Source organism: Mytilus trossulus, chromosome 8, assembly GCF_036588685.1.
Source record: "Mytilus trossulus isolate FHL-02 chromosome 8, PNRI_Mtr1.1.1.hap1, whole genome shotgun sequence".
NCBI lineage: Eukaryota > Metazoa > Mollusca > Bivalvia > Mytilida > Mytilidae > Mytilus > Mytilus trossulus.
In genome coordinates this window covers 66,190,237-66,207,466 of record NC_086380.1, presented here as the reverse complement: position 1 = coordinate 66,207,466, position 17,230 = coordinate 66,190,237, and the positions used below count along the sequence as shown (strand labels likewise).

The 17,230-nt window shown below is 34.3% G+C and overlaps 1 protein-coding gene across 1 annotated transcript; it reads right to left on the bottom strand.

The window, feature by feature from the left end:
- Positions 1-9,232: 9,232 nt before the first annotated feature.
- On the bottom strand, positions 9,233-17,229 carry LOC134681281 (uncharacterized). The gene is made up of 5 exons (XM_063540832.1): positions 16,172-17,229; positions 14,768-14,798; positions 13,399-13,685; positions 10,963-10,990; positions 9,233-9,999 (listed from the first exon to the last, which is right to left on the bottom strand). The coding sequence occupies exons 3-5, from the start codon at positions 13,660-13,662 to the stop codon at positions 9,695-9,697; spliced, it is 597 nt and encodes a 198-aa protein (XP_063396902.1). The 5' UTR covers positions 13,663-13,685; positions 14,768-14,798; positions 16,172-17,229; the 3' UTR covers positions 9,233-9,694.
- Between the last annotated feature and the right edge of the window lies 1 nt (position 17,230).

The window sequence follows — 17,230 nt, the reverse complement described above, 5'->3', positions numbered from 1 at the left end:
CCCTCTATAAGATGAGGTGGAGGAGGTCCCAGCGTTACCCATCTGTAGACCCCACCGTTACCACTAACCACATTTTCCAAACCTGCAACTTGTAGAACTTGTCAGGCCCAGAGCTAGGGCCGAGTGAAATAATCCCCCAATCACTACCAGTCTCCCTGGACCGCCACATGACAGCCCCAGTCAGCTACAAAATCTGACTGGGGTTCTCACCTCCACAAAATTTTCATTATTGATTTATTGGAAAAGTTGAATTTGTTGTGCGTAGGAAAGACTTAACACCCCCTTGTATATTATTTAAGAAAACCTGATTTCCAGTTTGTGACAAGAGAGTTCCATCTGTTCTGTATAAAGACACGTCACTTGCCCTAATGTTCTCATGTAATATAGCTTTCCCCCCGTTTTCTATTACAAAGTTTTTGACCACTGAATTCACTCTTTTTCTCTTCTGTTCGATTATTGCCCCCGCCTTTAAGGGAGCAAAATGCCAGTATCTGCGCTGTAGCATTGAAGACCATATTATAATAACTTTTTTAAATAAAGCCTTGTAACGTAGGATAGAACATTTTACATTTTCCATTAAACCCTTCCCTGTCAATTCTAAGTCTGTCAAATCATTAGTTCCACAGTGAATAATAATAAAATGAGGAGAAGGTAAACAATTTCTTTTGGCGTCCAGTAGGGAGTCCAAATCTTTAAACTGTAAACCAGGTTGCCCAATCCAGTATGTTGTTACACCTTTTGACCCCAGTCCCAGGTTGTTTCTACCATATTTTTTCGCCTCTACGTTGGCCCAATGAACAAGGGAACTTCCAACAATCCATAAAATCTTGGGACCTGTGAAAACCTGTAGCTTGTTAGCCTTATATAATGGATAAACAAATCTGAATTGTTACAGGTAGGTCGTACCTTTAAATATTTGTTAATGAGTCGTATCGGACAGTAGTTTTTTCCGTTCTCAGGTATCATAAAGTAACAGACTTTCCCTTTTGGTCAGTTTTTGACCACCTTACTCTTAGCTCCAGTACTTTTCTCCTAACTAAAATATCTGAAATTGTTAAGTTGGAGCCATTTATAACAGACTTGGATTTTGAAGTAGTGATTTCCCCTACTCTTAGCAAACCAAAGAAGGCAACAGAAAAAACTGCTGAAAATAAAGCAGCTTCATATTTATTCTTACATACTTTATCTAAACAACGTATCATATCTGATAACAATTGCACTGTAATTGGTGCTCTAATGTCATTACGTTTTCCCCCTTGAATTCTTTTTATTCCTTCTAATGCCTTTCCAATTATAAAGAATTTTGTAGTATCCTGTATCCCTTGAATTTTATGATGGTATGAAACTCCTGATATATAAGATGATATGGTTCCCCCCGAAAGACCCTGTACTGACAAAAAAGCTATAAAAATTAACAAACCATTGACTGGCACCGGCCAATCTTGTTTCAATTTATAAGATGATCTGAAGGTACAAAGTTTTGACAGAGCCAAATTGTATGATGTTTGTGTATTTTTGGACACACCTTGATGGACAATATAGTCAGCCACCTGACTTAAATGTTCCAGATCTGTGTTGGAATTTTGGTTGGCCACTGGTCTGCTTCTGGAGCTAGGCTTCTGAACTTCCCCCACTGAGAACGAGAAAGACAATCAGCAGTTTGGTTTTGTTTTGAAGGGATATAAATTGCCTTAACTAATGTATTATTTTTTAAATTCATTAAAACCATCTGTCTTACTAAAGTCATAACTCTACTTGATTTGCTAGTTTTCATATTAATGATTTGAACAACAGCCTGATTATCAACATGAAAAATAACTTGTCTGTTAACAAAATGGGATTCCCATGACATAAGAGCAGCTACAACTGGAAACAACTCTAACAATGTCATATCTCTGGTGATTCCAGCCTCAACCCAATGTTTTGGCCACATGCCTTGGGCCCACTGACCTGCAAAATAGATCCCGTACCCGCCTTTGGACCCCCCTGCACTATCAGTGAACAACTCTTATTTTTTATTTGAAACCCATACATTGTTTGTTATTATAGTGACACCATTGTATTGTTTTAAAAAGTCTGACCAAACTTCCAAATCTGCTTTCATCTGCTTGTTTACTCGAATTTTGTAATACGATTTTCTAACCCCGATTGTTGAATTTATGAGTCTGCGACAGAAGGTGCGGCCTGGAGCAACTACCTTACAAGCAAAATTCAGAAGCCCAAGAAGGGATTGCATATCTTTAAGAGTTATTTTTGAACTGTTCAAGGTATTTCTGATTTTTTGGGAGAGTTTGACAAGTTTTTCCTTTGGAAGTCGCATTATTAAATTCTGTGTATCAAATTCTATACCCAAAAACATAAGTAATGTAGTCGGCAAAGTGGTCTTGTCACTGGCAAGAGGAATACCTATTTTGTTGCATACCTCTTGGAATAACTTTAAAGTATTGCCAACTTTTGATGTTTGGCTCGACTCGACAAAAAGAAAATCATCTAAATAATGAAGGATATCATCATTTCCGCTTTTAAGCTGTATTATCCAATGCAAAGCTCTTGCAAATTTCTCCCACAGGGCACAACTTATTGAGGCCCCCATAGGGAGCATTTTATTAAGATAATATTCACCCTGAAATTTTATCCCCAACAAGTCAAAATCGTGCGGGGCAATTGGCAACAATTGGTGATACCTGAAGTGTGGGAAAAGGTGGGTATCTGAAAGGACCAGCAATGCGACCAAGTTTTACTTCCTTCATTAATTTTTCTTTAAAAATTTTGGGTAGCTGTAATGCACTTTTTAAATTGGAACTCTGCCTTGGTTCCCTAGAGCCAAAATATTTTAATGAAAAACCGTATTTGAAACCAGATATAATTTCATGTGCTACATTGTGAAGTGGGTAGAATTCTAAATAATTTTACAAGACTGATACTTTTATAGGAGTACTTCCTAACGAATAAAAATTAATACTTTTTGTTACTTCTTCCTTGGGCCCGGTTATTACATTGGGCCTTTCTGTGTTTGCCACTGCATATTTCACACAACGAGGGAAGTAGGGACAGTCAGTATCATTATTATAGTATTTACATGACATATTTACACTTCCGCTAGTTACCTGTGATTGTTGATGTGTTCTACTGCTTGAAAGCGTAGCTTCATTTGAGTTATAATTACCACGATTTTGTGTATTTTTTCTATAACCCTGTGATTGCCCTGACAAAGTGTTATGTACTAATGGAGATGTGATGTGTAATAGCCAATATTCGCCGCGTATATTTCCCCAAGATAAATTTGGATTCTTTTCTATTTTTAGCCTAAATTGCTCGTCATAGGTGGCCCAGTTTTCTGACCTTGTTGCCGCTAATCTTATATCGCGCATATATTTTAACAATTCCTGTGCCCGTGTGCTGTATTTCTCAATGTAAACACTCATAAAATGCTGAAGTCCATTCATTTATTGACAAATAAACCCCCGACGATCTTTTTTCAATGCAAATTTTCCCCCTTTTTAATCTCAAATCGCCCTCGTCAACCTCTTCCATTTCTTTTAGCGTTCTCAAAAGAGAATGGAGCTCTATAAACTTTTCCTCCCAAATCCTTTCTTTAATTCTAAAAGACACGTGTCCCCCCACTGTATCATGAACGCTAGATTCTTGTGGTGGAGTGAAATCTATGGAATTATGTGCAATTTCGTGCCTTAAAGATGGAAATGCCCGTGCATCTTCCTCCAACTCATTACCCGATGAGATATCAGTAGTTTCCTCAGGTTCCTCAGGTACTTCTGCCACCACACGTCCGACCTCTTTTGTTTTCTTGGCAGGTCTTCTCCGGCCAGCTCCTTCTTTCTTTTGGGCAATTTCTTCAATCTGCACTTTCTTTCCTCCTGTCCTGCTGCTCGTTCTTCTTTTCTTCCCCATGGCCCTTGATAGCGATCCTACGGCATTTCTCTTGTTGGGCATCTTCTTTTTGGATGTTTGGAGATTTTAACTAATTTTCGTAACACCTGCTTTCGTCGACAGCAAATTAACAAGTGCCCGACACGGGATTTCCAAAATTCTATTCAAGCTGATCCGGGAATTCCAAAATTCTGATTCATGCTGCGAGCGCCGCAGTGGCCAAGCCAAATATGGCATTGAGCTACAGGCTGCAACACCCACGCACCCTCACAAATATTTGATTGAATTAAACCAGATTATTGAAAATATAAAATTTTTATAATCTCAATTAATATGGTGATGCTAACTTATGTTAAATATAATGGTTGGCACTTTTTGATTCAGGTAACATGACAGAACGTAACAGAAAGATATTACGAAGTACTTTTTGTTCTTTTACTCGAATTGTGTAGAAGTTTACTTCCATCTACATATCAATTTGATACTATAAAAACACATGTACTGTTATAGTGCTGATAATGAAATATTCTCAGAATGTACAAAAAAGGCTGTAACAGGAGAGAACAACACAATTATTTTCTCCAAATTTTGATCTTTGAGGAGTTCAGATTTTTCAAACTGGCTGCTATTCACCTGAACATATGGAGTCATACATTCAGGAAATAATGCTCTTCACATTACATTACAAGAACTACAATTTTGGTCTTTCAAACGTTTCCACATGTGGAGAATACTCAGCGGTGACAAGGGGGAAACTACCCCTGGGGACAATATTTAAAATACCCTTACAATTGCTAAACTTTTTTATATGATTTAGTCATACAAAAATTAGCCCAGTATTGGAGAAGTGTTTTATATAATCTATCAGATTTATGAAAATTGGAAGGCTGTTTACTTTAATAATTTATATATTCTTTGAATGATTTAATTTTCAGAAAATATATGGGGACGACATTATTTTTGGGGGTTGACCCTTTAAATTACAATATTTATCTAGAAGCAATATTTAAAAGAATGTTAAAATTGGTGCAGTTGGTGCATTATATACCCTAATTAATACAGAAACTTAAAATTTTTCAAAAAGATGCCTGAATAAAAACAAATCGCCGGTGAAAGATGGGACATGGAAATCATACTTTTTCAGGAAATAGTCTTTCTCAGGAAATAAGATTTTTCCCCCAAAAAAAATTATGAGAAAATATGGTTGCCAATACGGGGGTTATCATACCTTGTCCTCAATGAGACTTTAAGGCAAGGACCAGGAATAAACTCCTTTTTTTTAACATCGTAGAAATTAATAACCACAGTGCATGTTTGAATCATAATGTTTTGACAACAAATGGTATAGTCAAACTTTCATCGATGTATTTGCCATGATCCAGATAATTAGACAGTCATACAATGTATATGTATAACAAAAATAATATGTGGTTTGATAACCAATGAGAAAAATACACAAGCCGACCGTAGCCAGTCAAGGTCGTTAGAAACGTACATACCCACTAGAGACAAAATGACGTAGATGTTATAAATATCCGTCAAACTAGAACATTCAACAATGAGGAAAATTCATACTTCTTTGCATCGGAACAACTTTCATCTTCGCGTTTAAATCGAAACTGGTTTGGTTTGACATCTTTAATCACTGGTAAGTAATTTGCGCTTTTATATCTCAGAGGAATATATGAAGAATCAACTATTTTTAGATTCGAAAGTTTTGGGCCAACTATTAACAGATGTATTCCTAATGAAGCAAATCCAAAACGGTTTATTACCAGACAAATCTAGATGTTCCAGGCAGCTACGATGCCTCCATTCCAAAAAAAATTTATTACAGTAGATTGTCAACAATATTAATGTCAGCGAAATCTCTCACTTCTATGACATTTGCATAAAATTCCATTATATTGACAACGATGTGCGAACAAAATAGACACAATAGGTAAATAAGTCAATAATAGGGGTACACTAGTCAACATTGTGTTATCATCGTAATAACTCTAGAACAATCAAACATACAAACAAACATTAACCAGGACATAATAACACATTTACGGAATTTAAAAGAACAGAACTACGTCATATGTAAGAAAGAACCACAAAAAAGCATATATACAAAGCACATTATCAAAAATGAAAGACAAGAATACAGATATAATAATAGAACAATAACACAATTGAGGAATGGACAAGTACAGAGTCACGTCATAGGTGACAAAACATATAAAGAAGGCTTATAGACAAAACACACTAAAAAAAATGAAAGACAAAAATACAAAAAAATCATAGAACAATAACACAATTACTGGATGTAGAAGTACATAGCCACGTCAGATGGATATATCAAAAAAGAATTTCGGAAATAAAAAGAGTAAGCTACACTTTTATTGCAAAATATTAGTAACAAAAATTCATTATTAATGAAGTATTGGTTGCATAAATTATTCCATACATATATGGTGTGTTAATCATTATATTATTCAAATGGATGCTACAAACCATATTTTTTTGTAAAACCATGTGTACAATTTTAAGAGGTTACAACCGAAAAAAAAATTTGATGAAACTTTATCTTTTCTTCAAAATAATTGAATTTTCCATCCTACATTTCATTAACCCATTATTTCTTTTTCTTTTGAGTAATTCACAAAAGTATATAAGACAGAATTGCAATTATTATAAATATGAAATACTTATTGCTGTTTAATTTATCTTGCTATGTTTTCCTTCATGAATTGATCGTTATTGTGAAAATAACACTTTTTTATGGATGTATTGCTTAAACGAATGAGCGTTTTGAGTAGATCACACTTTTTGATAAAGTCAGAAGTGTTAAAAACGTCTTTACGAAATGTTTTAATTAAAAAGGTAAGAAAACGGGAAAATCAAATTATCGTATTTTGTTTTGTCATAGATTCTTATTAAGATATGTTTCGTTTCAATAGCATATTTGTTGTCAAGTTCAATTACAATTGTTTATTATACGAATCGCAAGCACTACATGAAATAATAATTATTTACCTGTTCTGTACTTATATCTATTGGGATATTTAACCATTTGAAGAAGATTTGAATTAGGGGTGGGCCATACATAAAAGAAGATGTTTACTCTGTCGTTGCAACTGGTTTCGATACTTTTGTACTCTTAAGAGAGCTCAAGTCGGAAATAAAATATCAGCGCCATGGTTAAAAGAAAGCACAGAAAACCAACGAATGAGTAGCGATAAACCCAGTCAAAACTGGAGGTGAGCTCAGGTGATTCGCAAGGGTAATCCGATCCTGATTTACATGTGATATCCGTCGTGTAGCTCATGTTAGTACAAACTGGTGATAAGACTAATTTCGAAGTTCATAATCGTGGAAAAGAGGACTTTTTTTTATTACGACAACTAAAACACATCCGCTGTCGTATGTGAGAAAAAAAAATTATAACGGTCAATCAACTCGTGATGAAGTCCATCAAGTTTACAAATGAATGATTTCAATTTCAATTTCATCACCCGGAATGTCAGATTATTAGAAACTTATGGAACAGCAACTCTCTACCAAGGAATCCCGCTTGAAATACAAGTCCTTGAGTATCAACTGTGAGTTACACGGGTGCCAGTTTTTGGTGGGGTTCGTGTTGATCAGTCTTAAGTTTTTTTTTGTTTCTTGTACTTTTATTTGTCTTTTTGTCTTTTTCATTTTTAGGTATGGCATTGTCAGTTTATTTTCGATTGATGAGTTTGACTGTTCCTCTGGTATCTTTTGACCCTCTTTTATACACCGCCGTCACGTTAATGATACATAATCGATTCAACGTGTATATGTTCCTTACGTCGTAACTACAATCCCCTTCCCTTTCATGAATGTGACCCACCGAATTAGACTATTTACCGGATTTGATATCACATACGCAACACGACGGGTGCCACATGTGGAGCAGGTTCTGCTTACCCTTCCGGAGCACCTGAGATCACCCGTAGTTTTTGGTGGGGTTTATGTTGTTTATTCTTTAGTTTTCTATGTTGTGCAATGTGTAATATTATTTGTCTGTTTGTCTTTTTCATTTTTAGCTATGGCGTTGTCAGTTTGTTTTAGATTTATGAGTTTGACTTTCCCTTTGGTTTCATTCGTCCCTCTTTTATATCAACATTTGGATTTCCTGATAAGTTTGGGTCTGGAATCACAACATATGCATTTTTTGTTCAATAGCACATCTGATGCAGTAAACCAGTTCCGTTTAATGTTCTCATAATCATTAACTATATTTTATTTCATCAAACAATATGATAAATTAAAAAAAAAATCTTATATTATACACATTATAAGTCATCTACGTCCATATTCCTTGATGTGGATTTTTTAACACCCTGAAGTATTTAAGTACACCTTGAGGCGAAGCCGAAATATTTTCAGGGTTCTGAAGGGTGTTAACATATATATATCTACGGATATGAACGTGGATAACGAATTTATCCCTGGTATAAGTCGAAGTCTGGCGATCTTTGGCGAAATTCGACCACAAAGTGTAACGTGAAAGCAACGTTTTTTTTTCATTTTCTAAAAATCTTTTATTGAAATTATGGATTTTGACATATTTGTTATGGGGTGTAGGGTACTTACTACCTTTGGTAGAACCCTACTGGTAATCAAATATAAGACGTTTTCAATTCGGAGACAGAGAAACTGGTTTGGGTCGAATTTTGCTCTCAATGATGTGAGAGTTACATCATAGACGGTGTGACGTCAACCTGGGTCAATTGCATATCTAGGTCAGTAGTCCCATTCATAGACAATGTGGTTGCCAAGTGATGAATTTACTAAAATTAATGCTAATGATTGACAAAATACGATAAATGCGTTAGTCGAGTAATTATTTAAAAACAGACATCTTGAAAAATCTACAGAATTCAATATTGCACTAGATACAACCATGGAACAAAGGAAAAACATGTGACGTCACCGGGAGTAGTGAATAGCAACGTCCGAGGATATGGGTTAGCAACACCCTGGGGCTATAGGTTTTGTAACGACGTGCGCTACCCAATTAAAATTCTAGAAATATACTGAACTGGGGAAAATAAGCTTGATCAAAATACAAAACTGTAACTTTGAATAAACATCTACTTCAACTGTGATTCGTTCATATTATATGCAAACAGCAAGGGTACAACATTAAGAGTATATTACAATATTTATTCCTATTAGATAGATAGATGGATGGATAGATAGATAGATAGATAGATATATACTTTATTCTCTAAAAACTAAATACTACAATTACATTTATATAAAAATCATATGTTCTACATGACGTGCAATCCCAAATTTGTATACAAGGGTGAAAGTAGAGGCCAAATTAAACATTTGTAAACAAAACACAGGTATTACTACCTTTTGTCAATCTGTGTTAATGCATACTATAAATGACTTGTTTCCCGTGCAACCCAACAAATATATTCAAAAGCATTATATATTTTAATTATTGTTAATTTTTCAATTTGTGTTATAATTATGTAATAAGTTATCTTGATATTCATTTCTATTACAAGTGGTAAAATATTTGAATGTTTGGTAGATAAGTCAAAGGTCAAATGTTAAATCGCTTTTCTGTTTCTAATTAAGATGTACTTTATATTAACATTTCGTACATACCATTTTGTTCATAGATTATTTTTTTTCTACTACATTTTAATTTTCTCGAGAATTATTTGTTAGTTTTAACTTCTGCTTCAATTGACACTAATATACAGTGTTTTTTGAAGTTAAGAAAGACATTTCATGAATATCATTCATAATTTGTGGAATATTTTAACATGGATTACTGCACAAGATAGATGTCCTTTAAATAATCCAACCCTCCAGTATGTACGCGTTCCAGTGCTAACATTAATTTGTAAATTGTCGGTTTCACTTCTCTTGAACATGTTGAAGTTTTCCATTTTCTCAGGATGTCGGATATTTGACTGTACATATCCCGTGGATGCCGAGTCATTGTTTCCTCTATTGAACTAACACTTATTCCTAGCTCTATTCCGAGTGGTATAGCGCAATTACCAAGGTTCTTATGAAGACCTTGCAAAACATCATCATCTGGAACTTCTTGAAGTCGGACATCTGCAATATCTGTCAAAAGATTAAAAGATTATATGATATAAATTTAAAGAGATTTCACCACTGCTTCCAGGGGGATACAATGGATATTTTTTTTAATTCAAGACGGAAAAAAATTAAAATTTCGAACGCGAAGCTCGCCGAACGTTTTAAATATTTATTTGAGAGTCGAGGGTTGCTATCAATTGTATTTGACGGAATGAGGTGGTGGAATATGTTTCGTTTATGAATTTTACACGATTTTAAATTTAATGCTTTATTTGAATAATCTTAAAAGTGTTCTTTCTAAGCTAAACTGGATTCCGCGACAGACTGAGGGTGTCCAGCTACACATCAGCTATGCAGACACCATCCGCCATATTAGATATAGGAAGATGTGGTGTGAGTGCATATGAGACAACTCTCCATCCAAATAACAATTTAAAAAGTAAACCATTATAGGTTTAAGGATCCACAATAGCGAACAAAGACGACCGTATAACTGATTTTGTTGTTTTACAGTCAGTCATTTCTCAAATAATCTTAAAGAGACAATGAAAACATTATTCGACAAAAAAGACAGCTTGTAAAAATAGAATAAAGAGTAAACATTGAATGCAGTTTAATATAGACTGAAATGATTTGTTTTTTGTATCAAATCTTTAAAAAAAATTCATATGTCAATATGTTCCATGGTTATAATACATAGAGGTAACGGCACAATTCGGAATCAGTTGATCGGTAAGATTATTTTTTTTCAAGTGCATAGCGACATTGGACACCAGAATAGTTTGAAATAGCTACTGATTGCTGTTCAGTTTTGATTGAACGGAAAATGTTCTATTTTCATCTGTGTAGATTTTTATGATTTCAATCATTCGCCCCTCTGTTATGGTAATAATTGTAATGCAAAGAAACAATTTTATACTGGTTTTAACATGTTGATAATTTTGAATTTGGTTTTTGCATGTAAAGAATAACAATACACATTCTTACCTAATAAATGTGTGTATTCCCTAAACACCTGAAATGAAATTAGTCGATCAAATGTCTTCGTTGATACATAAACGTTATATGCAGTGTATGCTAAATTAAAGGAAATAAATCCGTTATGACAGAATTACAATATGCAATAAAAACAATAAGAAACTGTTTGATTTGTTAAGGGATACATAACGCCTAAGGGAGTTAACTCTTAAAAATCTGCTGAACGTTTTAATCATTTATTATTAGTAAGGAGAAATCAAGGTCTTCAACGATAAGAAAAGTGTTTGTCAAACTGTTATATATTCATCCAAATTATTTCTGTAAATTATGTGATTCAAATATCACGACATTTTAATGTTTTGTCAACAGGTCATAATTTTTTTGGTGAACATTTTATATAAACTATATGAGACAAATCTATTTCAGTCTAATTGTTGGGTACCCTTTAAGAATTTCGTGAGGGCTAAATATAAACAGTTGGCCATCAATTAAATAAACAATGCAAACAAATACAATGTTGGTTTACGCGATGAAAGCTACACTAAAGGTTTTGTAATGTGCAATATCTTTGTTTTACACAACGAAGTATGTGCATTATCAGTCTCCAGATTCCAGACCGAAGACCAGTATAAATGTTCTCAATTAACAAGAATAGCCATAATAAGATTAAACTACCGGGCAACCCTACAAAATAATCATAACAATATTAAAAGGTAGAAGGAATAATCCAAACTATGATAAACTTCAACAAGCCTGATATATTTTCTGAAAAAAAAACGTATTTGAAAGGCCTTTAGATAAATCAAGGAATATATCTTTCTCAAATGAAGACTGCATCCTTCTCTTGATTTGACTTTACTTTTGCTGCCTTTTTCATGTTTTTGTCCGTTGAGTTGTTGAGCGTTTGCTTTACACGCCAAGACGAATATGCGATATTATTGCCATAAGTTGAACTATCAATCTGATCACCACACGGAATTTAACTATGAATAGATAACCCATACTATCGTGGCTATGATTGACCGCGACATGTAAAAATGTGAAATAATTCAAACAGCGGTATACTTCTGTTGCCATTATCTATAAATATTTGACAAAAACGGGAAAATTTTCATCAATATTTCTTTTAATGAGGACAGTGGCAATTACGAACACAGTCTTAAAGTTAATCTCTATCTAATATAGTTGTCAAGTTGGTACGATGTTTCATGTTAGTGCAATAACTCCTACAAGAAGCCGTGATGTATTCCTCTACTCGAGGTTAAACATGGAGATGTTTGCAATTTTTACAAATCTAGTTAATCTCCGCAACGCTTTCATTTGTGCTTGTCTTAATCATGAATGTCGTCAGTGGTCGTCTTATAACTCAAATAACTTGGCCATTGAAAAAGAGGGACGAAAGATACCAGAGGGACAGTCAAACTCGTAAATATAATACAAACTGACAACTCCATGGCTAAAAATTAAAAGGACAAACAGAAAAACAATAGAACACATGACACAACATAGAAAACTAAAGAATAAACAACACGAACCCCACCAAAAACTAGGGGTGATCTCAGGTGCTCCGGCGGGGTTAACAGATCCTGCTCCACATGTGGCACCCGTCGTGTTGCTTATGTGATTACACATACGGTAAATAGTCTAATTCTGTAGGTCATATTCATGAAAGGGAAGGACTTGTAGTTACGACGTAAGGAACATATCTGATATCATTTGTGAAACGATTATTCCATTACGGTCAACCAACTCATGATGGCGTCCGTAAAATTTACGAAGGGATGATTTCAAATTCACCATTTTAAACTTTTGGTTTAATAGCTTTTTCTTGTGAGCAGCAAACCTCTATCAAGATAATCATGATAGGAAATACAAGCACGGGAATATCGTATCAATTGCCAGATTTATACCCCGTATGCAGGTGCTGCTGGAATGTTGCTACTTAGAAATGGAAAATTCACAATTGAAAAGCTGAAATCATCTCTTTTGTCGTAAAGTTTTGTTTTCAACCGACCCTCATTGTCAATTTCTAGATGTAAAAGTTAGTAGAGTTAAACATTCTGGACATTATGTCCTGTCAGATTTTTTCTATTTACTTCAGTTTTGACAATAATGTTTTATTTTTTGCCATGATGAGTGTAGAAAAAAATGGTTAAGTTCAGTTCAGTAGTTTCAGAGGAGAAGATTTTTATAAAAATAACAGACGACGACGAAACTGACGTTGGACGACGAAAGCCAAATGATGAGAAAAGCTCAGTTGGCTCTTTGAACAAGGTGAGTTAAAGTTGACTATCGGAACCGATGTTTATATCTTATTTAAAAAGCGTAAATCATAAGATAAGAAATTATACTATTGCTATTTGGAATGAAATATACTTCAAAAAGACAGGGAAGTCAATAAAGTATGAGCGTAAATGAAAAAAAAATAAACAAAACTTTTCAAACCTTGCAAAGTAAATGCCTTGTGTCGCCAACTGCCTTCAGTGCATCCAGCAAGTTGTTGAATGATTTGTTTGGTCTTCCCACTATGTTTTTCGTTTTCCAGAAATTCAATGCCATGATTTTGATAATAAGCGGCATGCGTATATAGCTGTACTCAATATCTTCCCAGTCATTCAGTTGTATCCCGAGGTTAATTATCAACTCCCTACAACTTTGAATATTCAGTTGATAGGCAAGTCTTGATAGATGTTGCTCACTTGGTGACATTGTCAGGACAGATTCGTCCAGACCTAAATATAGAAAATAATCTCTTACAAAGAGACGGTAATACTAGAATTGAATTAGCAAGTATTTTTCAAATCGTGTTCGAACAATAGAGCTTGGACCCAATTGATTCTGCATGTTTTGGGTTGTTATTTCGGACGGTTTATCATCAGCTCTAAAGTCAGTACTCCTATACTGACATGATTTAAAACCAAATGGAAGTAGATTTGCCACTAATCAAACATTTCAAAATTATCCTAAATATCTTTGCCAAAGTTTATGATCGCTGAATTGTCTATCTTTTAAAAAAAAAATTGTTATCTCTTTACTCACAAAGATTGTAACTAGGCATAGCTTTCTTTCTTTAGTATTATATCGTTCATAATGGACATACAGAAGGTTAATAAAACCAAGCGCTTACAACGCGAAAGTTTTAATGTTATTTTTACATATGAAAACTAGACCAATACTGCCAGTGTCTGTTCCCTAGGGTATCATCAGCTCATTATTATGCGGTCTAATGCATGGTTCGCAACATACTTTATATTTTCCAATTATGTATTTGAAATTATTATAAGGCCTGTTTACCTTAAGGAATTTTTGCATACTTTAAAGTTGCCGCTTGTCTATACCTAAAAGCTGTAAATGTGGTATTTCATATATCAATTTCAAATTGCATTTATTAAGGGAAGCTGGTCAGACGCATGCTATCAATGAAATTTTATTGTGTTCCACTGGAAACGGATCCTCTTTTTCCTCTATTTATTTCATTATCGAATATGATTTATAACTGTTTGTTAGACATCAACAAGACTTAAGATGCCAAATTTGGTATAGAAACTGTTGATATTTCAACTGTGGTTTTAGAAGGTTCTTGATGCTGCACTTTTTTCTGTGTAATGTATTGCATTTTGTTGATTGTATTTATTTGTTTTTCTTCCAGCGGTTGTCGGATTTCTTTAATTAAGTGTATTGATTCATCCTTACTACCTAATTTAGATTTTAAAGAGAATTGGCCATGGACATTCATCCGACCTTGGAATTATAAAAATTATTCATTAAATGAAACCTCATTTCGGATTATAAATCATGAACTTAATTACTTTACCTGGGCAATTAGATGAACACTCTTGATGCGTCTGAAAAATATTTCGAAGATACATTTTGATAGTTGATATAACTAAGATATAAATAGGTACGTCATAACTTCAAATTTCAAAAGCTAATGATGAGATAGAATCTTTTTTTTCATTTTCAATTTTGAAATAATACTTCGTAAAACACAGTTACTTTGGCCCAAATTTGTTAAAACAAGTTAAAAAACAAGTTAATAATTCGACCTGACGTGGATCCGTATTCAAGATTACTTTGATTAAGTTCCTTATGTAGACAGAGGCTACATGTACGCATGTATTAGTTATATTCGAAATCCGCATCTGGTGCAAGAAAATTAGTACCGTTGATTTTATTACTACTACTGGGTCGATGCCTCTGCTGGTGGAATATTAGTCCCCGAGGGTATCACCAGCCCAGTAGCCAGTACTCCGGTACTGGCATGAAAATACGGATTGTTTGTGTTATTTAAATTTGCTGTTACAAAATATTAGAAATTATTATAAATTAAGGAATGTATCTCCCTCATGCAAAGCTCTGATTCCTTTCACGGATTTGGCTATATTTTTTGGACCTTTTGGATTATAGCTCTTCATCTTTTATATAAGCTTTGGATTTCAAATATTTTGGCCACGAGCATCACTGAAGAGACATGTATTGTCGAAATGCGCATCTGGTGCAAGAAAATTAGTACCGTTAATTTTATTATATTCAACTCTAAAAAGGAATTATTTTTTAACTCAAAACAAGAAATCAAACAGACCTACGAAAATAGTATTGCACGTGTTCGTTATTTATCTAATATTATGTAAACCTCGTGTTAAAATGACCATCAACAGTCTTCGGTAATCATCTCAGTGATTATTATACGGCGTATAGACAAAAATGCTCAAGCAATGCTGATATAACAAACTAATACATGTTGACTTGGCAAAATTTCAGCAAACAATGAATGAGGAGCGGGACCAAAAAATTTCCATGGATATGAGAGATGCTTATACAACTGCATACCAAATATCATTGACATACCACAATTGGTTATCGACAAGCTGACATAATCACAAACTAAAACATGTTAACTAAGCAAAGTTTCAAAGTCGATAGACCATGACTGAGAGTGCAGTTTAAAAAAAGTGTCATGGTGATAAGATGTGCCAATGCTTATACAACTACATACCAATTATCATTGTCCTACCAATAGTGATTCACCATAACCTAGACCTAATCACAGGTTAATACCTTTTTGATATCACCGCTGCAATGCGCAATACCTCTAAGATAATTGTACAAATCATTACATACTCTGAGAAAGAAAATTTTTAATCTTACGAATTATTCAACAGAGGAACTCCCAAATTCATTTGCTAATATGTCTAGTTCATATGATTATATTAGTTACCTTGTTAAAAATCCACAGTAAAAGATCTCTAGAGAAATGTGTATTTCCACTATTACACACCCACTCAGGAGTTTGTTTTGCCTTTGAAATTGATATCACACATGGAGATCTGCAACAAACTTATCCGACTTCAATGTGAAAGAGATTCGACACATTTACTTGTTGGTGGTTCTTTCCAATGCTGATTAGATAAAACTTCAAAACAGCTGGTAAAGTAATGGTTAAACACTCTTGAATACTAGCTGCGATATCTGGGGAGATGCAAGACCTAGATGACATGTTTGTAAGATAGACGACAATTCTGTTGTCTTCTACTATTATTCGAAACTCAGTTTGGCTGTCAACACATAGTACAGCTGATGAATGGTATAATAATGGACGTTCGTTGACCTCTTTGATTGGCCAAATAGCACTAACAGCACCTATCAGTTTGAAAGACAATGCCGACGGTATGGATGGCTGTCGTATTTGATAAACCAACGCAATAGTTCTGTTTGCAAATGATGTGTCATCCAGAAAGGACATCGGCATCTTCTGTTTAACTGTGCATGGAACTAAAAAATAATCTACATGTGTGTCATCCTGTCCAGAGTATCTTTTTGGCAGGACCAAAACATCGAGATGCACAAGAACCTGGATAATGATCTCTATGTAGTCATCGTCTGGTATATGATTAACGATTTGTTTCTGTTGCCATAGTTTAATGAGATCTGCTTTGGGTAATTTACCAGTATATGTCCTTTTTCTAAGAATATTTCTAAGGGTATCATCAGTGGGCCAAAACATTTCATCTGTTATGAATGACCTCAGGATATTGACCAATGCAGGAGGATACAGAATGATGAAATTGTTAAGTTCTGCTTGATCAAAGTACATGATTTTGCCCAATGCGTGTTGTGTTAACAGAAACTCGTCCATTTGTTTGTCGGAGAGTCCTAAATCTTTGTTCATTTTGTTTGCCTCAGCTAAGTAAGCTTTTGATATAATATGAATATTATCTTTGATCATATTATCGATCAGAATCTCAATTGGGACCCAAATAATTGGCCGCCGTAGTTC